Here is a 14,284-nt window from a genome sequence, read left to right on the forward strand (position 1 = left end):
GAGAAGGGAGGAGGAGGCCTTCCTCCCTTGGTGCTTGTGAGCTCCTCACTGCTCAGCCACTCACCCAACTTGTGTCACGTCATTTTTGGTCATTTGGTAGCAAGGAGCTGGCCCCTGGTCAGCTTGTGTGCTGCTTCCACTTAGTTACAGTGTGCGAGTTGCTTGTCATATGGGGAGTGTTACGTGGACCGTGGAGGAAAGCAAGGTTGTTGTGATGGGGAAAGGAAATCCAACTCCGCTTCATCCACTGCTCACGCAGACACTTGTTTTAATATTGATTGTGATGTACACAAAATGAGGCCTGGCTCAATAGAAATTTTAGCAGTGGAGACGCCTATAAATCGGAAAGCAGATGTGCTGTGCATGGATAGGTATGACCTGTGGTAATATGTTTATTTTGCTGAAGTGCTAACTTCATTTTCTGTATGTAATGGGGGGGAGGGAAAAAATAAGTGGATTCAAGAGGAAGTTTACTGAAGAAAAAGTACTTGCTTGGTGAACGGGGATAAGGATAAAACTGTATGAACCATGTTAATCAAGAATTAGTAATGTGGGCATCTGACCATCACTGAAGTGTACAGCACTGACTGACTAAATGATGGTGTTTTGCATCAAGCAGTGATGAACACAAGGTTCTTCACAGGGAAACAAAACATCAAACAAACTTGAAATTCATTCTACTATTTGAGCAGTGTACTTTGCTAATACATGATGTAAGACTGAGGAAAATCATTTCCTGGCTCCATCAAGGGAATGTTTGATGTGCTCCAAGACGGATGACACTGGGAAAATTGGGGGTTTTTCCTCATGTAGCTGTGCTTTCCTGGCCCTTTCTTTTGGTTGGCTCATGTTCTGTGTCAGCTTCCCAGAATGAAAGACTTTTTTCTTTCCTTCACTCAAATTAGAACAAAGAGAAATGTTAAATAGGGTTAGAATACCACACTGATGACCACATACAATGTTCGTGTTATTTTTTTTCAGTTTAAATGGTAAGATTTTTGAAGTAGTCTCCCTTCGGCTTTGGAAGCAGTCATTGATCAGGGAAACATGGCCAATTCTCAAAACTTCTGGGTTTTGATTGCATTTTTAAGGAGAATTCTCATTTTATTCTGTATTCTGCTGGAATAAATTAAAATATCCATAGACTCATTTCTATGCAAAGCAATGAAGCTCTGTGGTAAGAAGCAAAAAGCAGAAATTGAAAACGGACCAAAAATAATCCAGACTACATGTTTAAGCTATTTCAGATCATTAAATTCTAAACAACTGTGTTTCTAATGCTTCAAAACAGGAAAACGTCACCCCAGTCAAGAGATACGGTTTTAACACGGGGTGAATACATATAAATACAAAGTTGATTCTGGCCTCCAGAGCTTGCTATGAAGCAGCTTTCTTCCTTCCTCTTGTCTTCTTAATTTGTCTACTGCAGAGAAGCAGTGTATGTTACACTTTGTTGGAAGGCTGTACAGACTAGTCACCTTGGTCTTTCAAAAGCAAGAGTTAAGAGACATTTAAAAACTTTTTGGACCTGCTTAAATTGATCATATTGTTGTAATGAAAGCCTCTGTTTATATTTTTGGATTCCTTTAGAAAGTGTTTCTGATGTGCATTCTCAGTCTTACTCTTCCTGCCAGCTTCTATGAAGTGTAATCTCCAGTTTAACCAAAACCTTGTTTAAGGAAATAAAGCATTTGACAAAATGAATGACTGGTGCTGGTAAAACTAAAACATTGGCTCACTGTCCAAGCAGCAGTACAGGGAAAGGAAACTTCTGAAAAGCAGCAGAAGGAGGAAAAAAAAAAAAGGTCAGGAAAACAGGCATAAAACTCTCAGCACTGTGTGCTCTTGACACTGTAAATGGGCACGTATGATGTACTGTAGTATTCAGCATGTCTGGACCTGCAAGGCTACTTTCAGTGTCTCACATGATAATGGCATTATCACTGAAGTTATATTTATTTTTCAAAATTCATTTTGAAACATGTGGAAAACTTGCTTAGAAAAATGTGTCCACAGCAGGGTCTAGCTTTCTCTCCTGCTGTAAGAACATCAGAAGATCTTTGTGTTCAATACCTGTCACTTCCCCCTTTTTTCATGTGGAAGTAAAAAGCAATTGGTTTGGCAGTGTAGGATGTGTGGAATACAGATTTCCTATGTCCAAAATCATAGACTCATAGAATCATAAAATAGTGAGGGTTGGAAAAGACCTTAAGATCATCAAGTTCCAACCCCCCTGCCATGAGTAGGGTCACCTCATACTAAACCATCTCACCCAAGGCTTCATCCAACCTGGCCTTGAACACTGCCAGGGATGGAGCATTCACAACTTCCCTGGGCAACCCATTCGACTGCCTCACCACCCTAACAGGAAAGAATTTCCTCCTTATATCCAATCTGAACTTCCCCTGTTTAAGTTTTAACCCATAATCCCTTGTCCTGTCACTACAGTCCCTAATGAAGTCCCTCCCCAGCATCCCTATATGCCCCCTTCAGATACTGGAAGGCTGCTATGAGGTCTCCACGCAGCCTTCTCTTCTCCAGGCTGAACAGCCCCAACTTTCTCTTCATATGCTACAGTTTGCTAGTTCGTTTTTATTTAATCACTTACATATTTTGTCTGATAATGCTTCCAGCAGTCAAGCAGATTCTGCCATGAAGCATGGTAACAGATGTTCTATATATGTAAGGCGACGTGTCATCTCAGCAAATTAGGTCCCCTGTTGTTTTAAGTCTTGCCCTTACAACACCTCCACACTGCAGAGAGAGCAGCTTTCAATGGCAATAGCTCTTTTGTTAACATTTTCTTAACAGAAAGGTAATCTGTCTTCTTTTTTTTTTGTAACTAAGTAATGTTACTGCAACATACACATCTACTCCATGAAATCAACCTGGCTCACAAATAAGAAATCAAAAGAGTAGATACCATAACACATGATCCTACAAGGTTTTATGAGGGGAGAATATTTTTCCTACTGTGTCTACGGTTTACTCTATTCAGTGCCTCAAACCAATTTTCATTAGTGTTGTGAATAAACAATAATAAACGCTTTCAAGAACAATGTTGAATTGTGTGAAATATTAGCTGTATAAAGTCCTTCTTGTAGGGGAGTTTCCAAATAATTTAAAAAACAACTTCAAAGAGGTGTTGATAGTGTTTGTAATGTTTGCAAAAGGACATCACTAGCACTCTAAATTCCAGTGCAGTACTGGTACTGATTAGGGACTACAACAGGCTGTCATGTGAAAAGCACAGTGTGGGGGCATTGGATGATCCTGTTGGAATCAAAGCAGATTCACTACTGAAAGTAAAAGTGTGTTTGTTCTCTGAGCATGACTTTTGGAATTAGTTTTTCAGGCACGCCTCAAATTCCTTTATGTATTTCTCTCAATTGGTATGGCTGAAGTTCACTTCCCAACCATAACATCTTAAAACCCAAGGGGAATGCTGTGAAATGAGATGGCAGCTCAGGCAAGGTGCTGGTATTGTTTACCAATGGTTTGCTTCTGTAGAGTGTTTCTGAAATTAGCCTGAGTGCTACCTTTAAGATAAGCCAACAATGGCATTTCTACATAAACTGTTCGCTCTATTCGCAATTGTCTAAAATATTTCATAATCTCAGGAGAGAACAGTGCCATCTGACATCATAAAGTCATTAATATTGTCGAAGTGCTGAAGGCAGTATGATTCCAGAGACCTCCAGCAGTATGCTAATAAAATCCTAGTGAAGACTAAAAATGCTTGTCAGTGAACCACGAAACTTGTCAGCAGCCTTCTGCTGGCACATATTGATGCTGGGTTAATGAAGATAGAATTGAAAGTTATTAGCTGTTTATAAAGAACATTTCAAAGAACAAAAAATACTGTGATATCTGAGTTATGAGACAGCAGGCAAACTGTTGGCAGCAGGTACTACATGAGGGAAGGAATAAGGCAGCAGCATCTATTTACATGGGGGGGGGAAATGTAAGCCAACACATCTGCATGAGAGATGGTATCAGAAACTGGTTTTACATCCTGCTGCCCACTTGCCGAAGGGCTACTCCTTTATACTTTGCAGAGGGAGACACCCCTCTTTTTTTTCCCATGAGGCAATAACATTTCCCAAATGATTCTTGTGTATCAATAATATGGATTGTAGGCTCACCAGGAGTGTCTGCCAGGCTTCTCTGTATAATTTGGTTATCAAAGTAATTAATTTCCTCCAAGGAAGGGGAGTATCCAGTGCTGGTCAATCTGTTTCATGGTTACTTTGTTATCAGGCACTGTTTAGGGATAATTAGCTTGTCATAACAAATTAAAGGGATAAATATTCCCTTCCAAAATTAGAAATGGAATTATGAAAATGGAAAACATATTGCCTATGTACGAGAGCTCAGTTGCATCCTCACACAGTTTCTGGTGTCTCTGCTAGGACAACATTCAACTGTGAGAAATGTGGGCTGACTGTAATATATATCTAAACTTCTTCCAGAAATTTCTTCAGTATGCTTTGGAGTTTTTTGAAATGAGGATTCAATTCTACTGCATGTCCCAAATTAGTCCATTCTTCGTTGCTTTAAGCTGCAAACCTTCCTAAAAGATGTGTCAAAGTAAACCCTTTGTTAGAGCTGCTTATCTCCAGCAGTTCACAGAACCGTTTAGGTTGGAAAAGACCTTTTAAGATCAAATCCAACTGTCAACCCAGCACTGCTAGGTCCACTACTAAACCATGTTCCTAAGTGACATATATTTTAAATACCTCCAGGGATCGTGACTCAGTCACTTACTTCCCTGGGCAGCCTGCTCCAATGCTTGACAGCCCTTTTGGGATGCCCTTTGGATTGGACATCCAATCTAAACCTTCCCTGGCACAGCTGGAGGCCATTTCCTCTGATCCTATCACTTGTTATGTGGGAGAAGAGATCGACCCTCCCAACCTCCTTTCAGGTAGTAGAAAGTGATAAGGTCTCCCCTGAGCCTCCTTTTCTCCAGCCTAAACAATCCCAGTTCCCTCAGCTGCTCCTCACAGGACTTGTGCTCTAGACCCTTCACCAGCTTGATTGCTCTTTGAATGCACAAGGACACCACAGTAGGCAGAAAGAACAGCAAGCAGCTTTGAGAGTAATTCTGCCTTAGCTGTGGGAAGCCTTCCTCCCTGGGCTTCCTGCCACCAGTGCCATTCTGCACCAGGGTAATACTGTGCAATAACGGCTTACTGCAGGACTGCGTTTCTGAGCAGCTTTTCCTTCGTGGCTTGTACCCTTCTGGCCTGTGCCTCATGAAGTCAGGACAGAGTACGGGTCTGTACAAACACATCAGTGTTGGTGGACAAGCTTGTAATCGAGCATGCCACTGCTAAAGCAGTGGAACGTTTGCGTGTATGGGCATCAGTAGGGACATCCGCCTGTTGGCCATCTCACCAGTGCAGCCGAGGACTTTGGGTGAGTGAGACAGGAACATGTGGTTTTGACGGGTGACCAGGGAGCAGCGGAGAGCAACGCACCGCCTGCCTGCATGGATCGGGGGCTGTAGCCTCAGGCCCAACAGACACAAGCTGCGGCTGCGGCCGTCCCAGCCCGCGGGGGCAGGTGGGAGGGAACGGAGTACAGCGGGCCCCGGCGCAGACACCTCGGGCCCGCTGAGGCAGCAACTGCAGTCGCCGCAGCAACACCGCCGGGTCTGCCCTCACCCCGCCGCGGGCCCTGTCGGGGCGGCTCGCAAGGCATGCTGGGGCTTGTAGTCCCTCCTACAGCCCTCCCGCCTCCGGAGCGGCTTCACGGAAGCTGCCGAGCGAAACTACAACTCCCAGCGGGCGGAGGGGCGCTCCGCGAGCGTCCGTGGGCGAGCCAGCACAGGGAGAGAGGCCGGTCCCGCTAGGTCGCGTCGCTCGGGCGAGTACCGGGACGGGCCGGCTCCGCCCGGGGCTGACGGCAGGCATCGCTCGCGCCTGTGTGCGCGCGTGCCGGGGACCGTGAGGGCTCAGGCGGCAGGAGCGGGGCTCCAGCGCAGGCACCGCACCCGGCCCGCACTCCTGTGCCCCCACGGCTGGCAGCTGCCTCAGTCGCGGAGGCAGCGATGGGGGATAGTTAGTGCGGTCGCCACGCTCCACCAGCCGGAGGGAGGGCTGGGCCGGGCTGGGTCGACGGCGCGGCGTCCCCAGCGCTGCCGGTGCGTGTGACCTGCCTGCCCCCTCGGCAGGAAGCAGCTGACTGACGGACCGACCGCGGCAGGGGGTGCCCGCCTGTGTGGTCCCGTCCCTCGCCGCCTCCCCCCGCTCCTCCCGCGGGCGGCCGCCGCTGCGGTGGTTACCGCCTCTCCCTGAAGATGAGGAGGCGGCAGCTGCTGCTTCTGGGTCTGGCTGCTGGGGAGAAGCCTGGATAGAGGCTCTGGAGAAAGCGGGGAGAGAAAGCCGCCGCTCTCCAGCTCGCGGAGGGGAGCCGGGCGTTTTTCTCACCTTGCTCCGGCCGAAAGCCCAGCCGAACCAGAGACGCCGGCGGGAAGCCCCTCCTGCGAGCTGGGGCGGGGGCAGGATGCGGGGGGGGACCCGGCACCGCCGCGGGCCGTGGGCGAGAGCCTGCGCTGCCGCAGCGTGCGGCCGCCCGCGGCGGCCGTGAGGCAGGAGGCTAGGATGGTGACGGGCGGGAGAAGTTCCGCAGAGATCTCCTACCGGCGGCGAAGCCTCCCTGTCCTCTCCTTTCCCCAACGTCCCTTCCGCACGGCCGCCCGCCTCGCGGGGCTGAGGCGCTGGGGAGCATGAGGCGGCGGCGGGGACCTGTTGTGTAGGGGAGGCGGGGGTTAAGCGCGGCGGCGCGGAGCGTGAGGCGGGGGAGCGGCTCTGCGGGGAGGGGGCAGAGGATGAGGACCTGCTCTGCGGGCTCTGGTGACTGTCGGGGACCGGCTCTGCCCCGCGCTGCCTGGAGCTCGGGAGACTCCCCTGCAGCGGAGCCGTGACAGGGAGGCGGGCCCGCGGCGGGGATACCCGCGACCCCGGCTCTGCGGCGAGCGGCGGCCGCTTCGCCCTGAACTAACTGCGGCTGCAGGGAGAAGAGCGCTTGAAGTGTCTCGGAAGCTGGAGTTGCAGGCTGGTTCCTTCCTTCCCCCCCTTTATTTTTTTTTCGTTTTTCCTCCTCCGTACTGGTCTGTTCCGCGCGTCTCTTGAGGGAACGTTTTAGGAATGGTCATTTTTAGCAGTGAAATCTGCTGCGCGAAGGAGGATTATAACAAATCTCTATGAATGCTAAACTCGATTGCTAAACCTTGCCTTGACCAACCTTCTGACCCTCAGAGAGCTCTCTCAGGGGTGTGCGTGGGAAGGAAAGAACAATCTTCCCATTTGAAAATAAACTTGAAAAAAAAAAGAGACTATTTTTTTTTCTGGACAGACTAACTGCCTTAGAATTTTTTTTATTTCCTTTTTCTTGTTTTGTGATAAGTTGTTTTAAAAAGGATTGTCTTACATGGTGGTTTTGTAACTGATGGAGGAAGCTGAAGGAAGGATCCCTCTCAAGCTTTTCTGATGTGACAGCTTTGGTTTCGGAGGAGTTAAGTGGTGTTTGCATGATACACCTATTGCTAGCCTGGTAGAGACTTTTTTCATCTTTTTATTTGCTTTTTTTTAATTAACCGGGGCTGGTGGAGAGGGCTGTCTTGGTCGGAAGACTGCACACGTTTATATATTGTTTATATTTTTGGTGGGGTTCTCCCCACATTTTACTCTCCCTTGATGACTCCTGGAGGTAGTAGTGGGCCCATGAAAGACTGTGAATACAGTCAGATCAGCACACACAGCTCTTCATCTCCCATGGAGTCTCCCCATAAGAAAAAGAAATCGGTTCCCAAGAGAAAATGGGAGGTTTTTCCTGGAAGAAACAAATTCTTCTGCAATGGGAGGATCATGATGGCTCGACAGACTGGAGTCTTCTATCTGACTCTTGTTCTCATCTTGGTCACCAGTGGACTCTTCTTTGCATTTGAGTAAGTGACATTAAAGTCTTTGTATCTTCCTTATATTCCTCTAGTTACCTGTTTTCTGACTGAAACTAATCATGTTTAGCCAGATATAATGGGTGAATGCTGACTGAATTCAGCTAACATTGGTTTCTATAATTGAAAATACCTGATAAGGTGCTGGGGGCATAGGATCCAGTTTTGGTTATCACACTGTGGAAAACTGATGTTTGTGGATTAAGGTTGTAGGTTTTCATGCCACAGGTTTCCAGCTCTTGCTGATGCAAGAATAGTGTAAAACAGCAGGTTTGGGATGGTAAGGAAGTTATGTACCTTCTTGTCTGGGATTTACTCTGCTGAGAATCAAAACTGGCAGGTGCAAAAATACCTTTTGTAACAGAAAATGCAAGTTCATGGGTTAGGCATGGTTTTAACTTAGAATGAAAACCAAAACCCAATAAAAAACTAAAACCAAAACCGAGGGCATATACCTAGCATGTGCAGTTTTGCATATACCTAGCTTTCCACCGCTAGGTAACAGCATTACTTTGTGATGATAACTTGTATGTGAGTTCGGTCTTAGTTTAAGCTGTATCTGTTTTGGAAGTTTGGGTTTTTCTTGAAGCAAGCTTTTAATGTCCTCCTAGGGCTTTTTTTCTCTGTTGCTCTGAGTCTTCAGGAGTCCTTTTCATTTATATAAAGTGGACACACGGTGACGGCAGATCAGATATACTGATTTTTGTGCTTATGTTGGAATGGTTAAATGAAATATGTATGGCAAGGAAGAATTAGGCACATGATATGAACAATATGCTTAGGCTTACTTTTTTTAAAGTGGGGAGTTCCCAGATGCTCACACTGCTAAAACACTGGCTATAGTAATAATTGAATTATTTTTAAAGTGTTAATGCTATTTTACCTGTTCTATAGTAGGTTGGCTTGTGGCAGGAAAAAAATCTTCAAATTATGTATTACAGCTCTTGCTATTTTCTTGACTAGAAACTATTACATATAAGTAACCTTCAGTGCTGCTTTCAGAAATTATGTTCACTTTGATGAGTGATACAGTTGAATGACAAAGGTCATTCATTACTTGGTGTCTTCCAGGAAGATGTTAGCAAACCCTAAATTGTACCTAAATAGCAGCCAGTGATGTTAGCAAACCCTAAATTGTACCAGTTAAATGCAGACCACGTTAACATACTGAAAGTAGTAAAGGTAAAAATGCTCAGCAGGTGACCAGTTGCTAAATATATCTGTGAGCTCAGCAAATGAATTGTCTTCAGTGGGCTTCAGGTTACTTTAGAGTGGAGTTTTAATTGTAAATCTTAGGCAGACATTACAAAGCTGCTTGGATACTCTTGGAGTAGCTGAAATAACATTCAATATGATATCCATATACTGCAAATGTGTTTACTTTCCTGGTTTTAAAGGGGTATTAAAGGTGTAACCTGATAGTATTGCATCAGGACTGCGTGCCACTCTATTTTGTGTGTCATGATTAGGCTTAATTTTGGAAAGCTTTTGTGTGGGGGCTGATATCTGCATCTCTGTGCAGCCTCATCACCTTCAGCAGAGCCTCTGAAGGGAAGTGCTGGACTGCCTGCAAATACCAGTGTAAATGTGGGATCAAAACTGTAATGTTTTATAATCATGATTGTGAAACTTATTTATTAAGCTACAATTTATAGCTTATTTGTATGTTTTAACACTTGGTTGCTTCAGAGAGAAATAGTCTCTGCAGCTGCATGATTCAGAACTGCTAAATCAGGATGAGCTTCTAGCAGTTCATCACCTTGCAATTTCATTACTACTGTGAGTTATGTGTTCCTACCAAAGTTGAACACTACAGCTTCTGTCATGTCTTTGAGCTTATTTGAAGTGATGGATGACATCTTTAGTCAAGCTGCAGCATTTTATTTATATATAATTGGTGCTTATTCTAACTGGCAGTCTTGAAGCAGGGAAAAATCTTTGGCTTTATATAACTGTATAAATTCTGTGTGTGTGTTTGTACTGGTCTTGAGTCATTCTTGTATCACTTGCACTCTCCTTTTAAGGAAAATCAAAGTAGAGGGTGGCAATGATAGTTCATTTTTATAATAATAATGTAGACTTTGTTTTTTAAAAAGCACTTGCACTGGAAAATTATTACTCATCCTCTGGAGGCTAATTAAAAAAACTCCTAAGACTATGAGAATGGTGTTGAGCACATTTGTGATGTTTGAACTGCAGAAGGTTGTTGATTTTACAATGAAAAAAGATTTAGAATGAAAACAGGTAATCTTTGACTAAAAAAACATTTTTTTTAAGCAGTTTCTAATAATCTAAAGTTACTATTTATTGATCAGTTGATGGCATCTCGAGGAGTTAGTGACACTTCCATTATTTGGCTGACTTGGTTATGGTGCTCCTCATTAACCACCAGAATGACAGAAATGTGTTTCAGTCGTTTGTGTACAGGTGGGTCAAAGTGGTTTTTAAATGGGCATGTGCGACGAGTATCTGAACTGTAAGGTCAAACTGTCATTGAAGAGGAAAGACACTGTATGTTCTTGCAATTGTTTGGTCTTTTTGCTACAGTTGAAATAAATGATTTTATTCCTTTGGTTTTGGAAACTGGAAGATAGGTACTCATCACATTCCCAGTCATTCCCCAGTTGCAGCCTGTTAAGTGGGGGTGTAGGAAAGTTAGGACTTTGACAGCTAATTAATTCCTGGGGAAGCATTGTGCTGACATAAACTGTTGTCTTTTACCCTTTTGGCTTAATTTGTTCTTCCAACATGATTTCGCCCCCACCCTCCTTCTTTTATTTTACTGTTGACACCCATTCATCCAGAGCTGTATCTCACATGCTGTGGAATCCTGTCCAGGGGAGAAATACATCTCTCTGAATCAACAAATCCTAGCTCTCCAAAAGCAAACATATGTCATACATCTTGACCTGTATAGCTTTTGACATCAAACCATGCCTTTGCAGTCTTTTGTATTTATGCTCCTGTGCTTTTTCCTGCCTACTTTTCCCAGCACCTAGTGTTGGTTGGTTTTATTCCTTTCTCTCTGTTGACTTTTATCTCTCAGATACTCCAAATACATCACCATTTCTCCCTTTTGTCATTTCACTGTTCTTTTTCATTTTCAAAGAGGTAAGCCGGAATTTGCTTAAAAGAAAAACAACAACAAACTAGGAGCTTTCAAGCTGGTAAAATATTTATAATTCCTGCCTCCCTCCCCTTCCAAAGGTAGAGAATAGAAATAACAAACAGTTTTATTTCTGTAACTTATCTATTAAATGTAACATGAATTATTGCAAGAACTTCTGGGTCCCAAGAGGGATGCTGTGCTTGAGGTATTCTTAAAAATGTCTATTTCAAAATGCTCAAGATGAGGCACCGCAAATTACTTACTTTGTCTTTAAAATTTGGGTATGTTGTTTTATTTTGGAAATATATTTCCTAACTCTAACCCTATGATATTTAGCCTTTTTTCTTGCAAATTTGGCTTTGTGTTGCACTTCCCTTTTTTCCTTTGCCTTGCCTCATTACACAGACATACGTATTTTTTAAACTATCTCATGTAAAAGTAGCTGCATGTAAAAGTAGCTGCATGAAAGCTTGGAAAACAAATTCCCCAGAGCAAAGACAACATCCATAACTGAAGGGCAGATCTCACTGATGTACTTAGCCAGTTCAACCACTGTATTTGCATAATTTAAGTCCTTTATTGGTGCAGTAAAGAGAGGCAGAACTAAGGCACTTCATACTGCTTTTATGCAGCTAGGTATGCATAGTCAAAAGATAAAAGAACCCTTTATGTCCATGGTCATTTGGAATGCTATTTTTGTAGGTTACAGTAAAGCAAAATGGAGGCTGAATGACATATTTATCACAGCAGGATATGTAAAACAAACATCTTGTTAAATGGCAAATCTTAGATGAATGCACAAGCTTCACAGGTTCCAGAGCGGTGGTAGATGAGTTTGGCTGCATTATTACTGTGAGTTAATGCTGCTTCTGTGTGCCAGCTCCCTTTTTCTTGGACCTCATGGTGCAGGTAGCAGGAGAGAACATGTCTGCACCTGAGCTGCTTCAGGTCAGGCAGGCAAATTAAACTTCCCATAAAAGGTGGGTTTAAGTGAAGATGCCAGCTGAACTGAATTGACTCAGGCACAGTCATGTTTTCTTCTGTCAACTCAGTTGCAGGGTGAGTGGTTCTGGAAGAAGGTTGGAGCAGATGGTGGGATGCCGGAAGGGCTGATGCAGTGCAGCTTTTTTCTCTGTAAATGTGAGTCAGAGCCCTATCACTTCTGATACCATTTGACACTTGCACTGATTCAACAAACTGGAGGGTTTGAGTTTTGGATTTTTTTTGAGCTGGTTAACACTTAATTTTTGTGTAATTGCAATGTCTTTCAAAAAGGGATGCTGAAAAATTGTTTAAGCTGAGACTGTTCATGTGCATGTGCATACAAATCACTGCTTTCTATCTGCCGTTACAGTCACTGGCAACCTGCTCCATGGCTCCCACCCTGAAAACCAGTGTGACTGAAGGACATTTACGAGTCACACTATCGGATGCAGTGTAGATTGTTCAATATTGAACTTCTATAGCACGCGCTATGGCAAAGTGGTGTAACTCACTGCTCACTGTGACAAACCTCTATGTGTAAACACTTATGTCAGTAAGCTGAGCATCTTCACTGTGGTATCAACAATTGTCATCGTCTTATGGCAAATGCTCTGTGCTCTTGAAAGAGGTGGATTCTTAATGTGAGGTCCTATGCCAATTAGGTGGAATGTTCTTAATCTGATAAACCTCCTTTATCTTTCTTCCTCTGCTCTTAGGACGAGTACCTTACTTGCATCTTTTGATGTCCTTAAACAAAGAGTTCCTTAGCAAGAAGTGCTACCAATGTGACTTCCGGTATTAAAGGCTGCTATAAACATTTCCTGCTGAATATGTCAAAATGGATTTCAAAGCAAAAATTGTGGCATATAAACTGGAATGATCATTTAACAAGAGAACCGCATCCTTTTCTACACGGAAGGCAGTAGTTGCCTAATAGTGCAAGTGATGTGGGCAAGTGCACTGATGAATAGGTGTTTCCCCCCAACCCCCAGTTTTCTTTGTTAAAAAAAATAATCTGTCATCAACATTAAACCAAATCAGTATTTCCATTTCTCATTTTGCCATATTATATATCTCTGACAGTTTAGTGAAAAAGACACGGAATGAAGCAATTCTAATTTTCAGGGTTTACTTTTTGTATTGAATTTATATAGAAGTACCAAATAATATGGTAAATTCCTAAGGGATGGCATGCATTCCAACCAGGTGTTGCTTATTCTTTGCACTTTAATTACCCTGAAAATGTTAGCTGCAGAATCTAGTATCTTTCAGGTACAAAGTATATCTAATATTTTTCTCCTTTGGTAAGGGACTTTCCTTGGTCACAAAAAAAATTTACTTAATCCATCTCTTCTAAGTTTCCCAGTGATCTGTGCATGTCTGCTGAAGTTTCTCCCTGGCCGAAAGGGTATAGTTTTGTACTACCCTAACTTAAAGTAGCACTTCACTGAGCAGGTACCTCAGTTTAAACTTTTAAACCTGCTTTGAATGAATTGCATGATAAAAACTGAAATTGTTTCACCCAGAGATGTACCGATAACATTTGGTATTAGGTCATGCATCTCTACTTTTCAAGGCTAGATCTATTTATGTGGAAATGGATAATGACTAAGTGCTTCAGTTTTTCAGGGTGAAATTCTGTGAGGATAACCTCTTGCTTTTGGAAGTCAAACCTTCTTTACTTCTCCTGAAACTACAGAGGCTTTTTATGGTTTTGTAACACTTCACTTGTTTTCCAAAATAAAGAGCTTTTTTCCCAGTGTTGTTTTGGTTTGGTTTTTTTGGTTGGTTGTTTTTTTTTAATTCAGCTTGATTGATGGCCTTTATCTGCTGTTTCATGGAGAAGACAAGTTTTGAGCATGAGTTTTTGTCTTTTAATTTCCTCCTTTCTCCCCCAGTACTTCTACTTGTATTTCCACTTCTTTTTTTTCTTTTTTTTTTTTTTTTTTTTTTTTTTGGTTGGTTGGTTGGTGGTTGGTTGGTTGGTGTGTTTTTTTTGCAGAGGTGAGGGACAATGAAAACAGGGAATGGAACAGTGCAAGAAGTGATGTTGGCTTCTCAGATACCATGTCCTCTCAGGACCTGGAGGAAATCCCTGTGTAGCTTTGGACTATCAGTACATGCACATCTTCAGAGTGAAATGTGAATGTTTGTGCTCTTCTTTGCTTGATGTCATTCTGACCCATTGGAGAAAGAGGAAATTTCATCACAGCCTGATGGGTGATGGT

General features: G+C 43.4%; 1 protein-coding gene across 2 annotated transcripts in view; it reads left to right on the plus strand.

Annotated features, from left to right (window-relative positions):
* Positions 1 to 7,081: 7,081 nt before the first annotated feature.
* The window catches only part of ZDHHC14 (zinc finger DHHC-type palmitoyltransferase 14), a 104,180-nt gene continuing 96,977 nt past the window's right edge, over positions 7,082 to 14,284 (plus strand). For both annotated transcript variants that reach the window (XM_061378205.1, XM_061378206.1), the window contains exon 1: positions 7,082 to 7,954. In XM_061378205.1, coding sequence (XP_061234189.1) covers positions 7,704 to 7,954 — 251 coding nt within the window. In that variant the 5' untranslated portion in view covers positions 7,082 to 7,703. The remainder of the gene's footprint in view (positions 7,955 to 14,284) is intronic.

The sequence above is a fragment of the Neopsephotus bourkii genome, unplaced genomic scaffold (genome assembly GCF_033783945.1).
Source record: "Neopsephotus bourkii isolate Nb327-2 ecotype Australia unplaced genomic scaffold, CSIRO-AGI_Nbou_v1 NB_1765, whole genome shotgun sequence".
Classification (NCBI taxonomy): Eukaryota; Metazoa; Chordata; class Aves; order Psittaciformes; family Psittacidae; genus Neopsephotus; species Neopsephotus bourkii.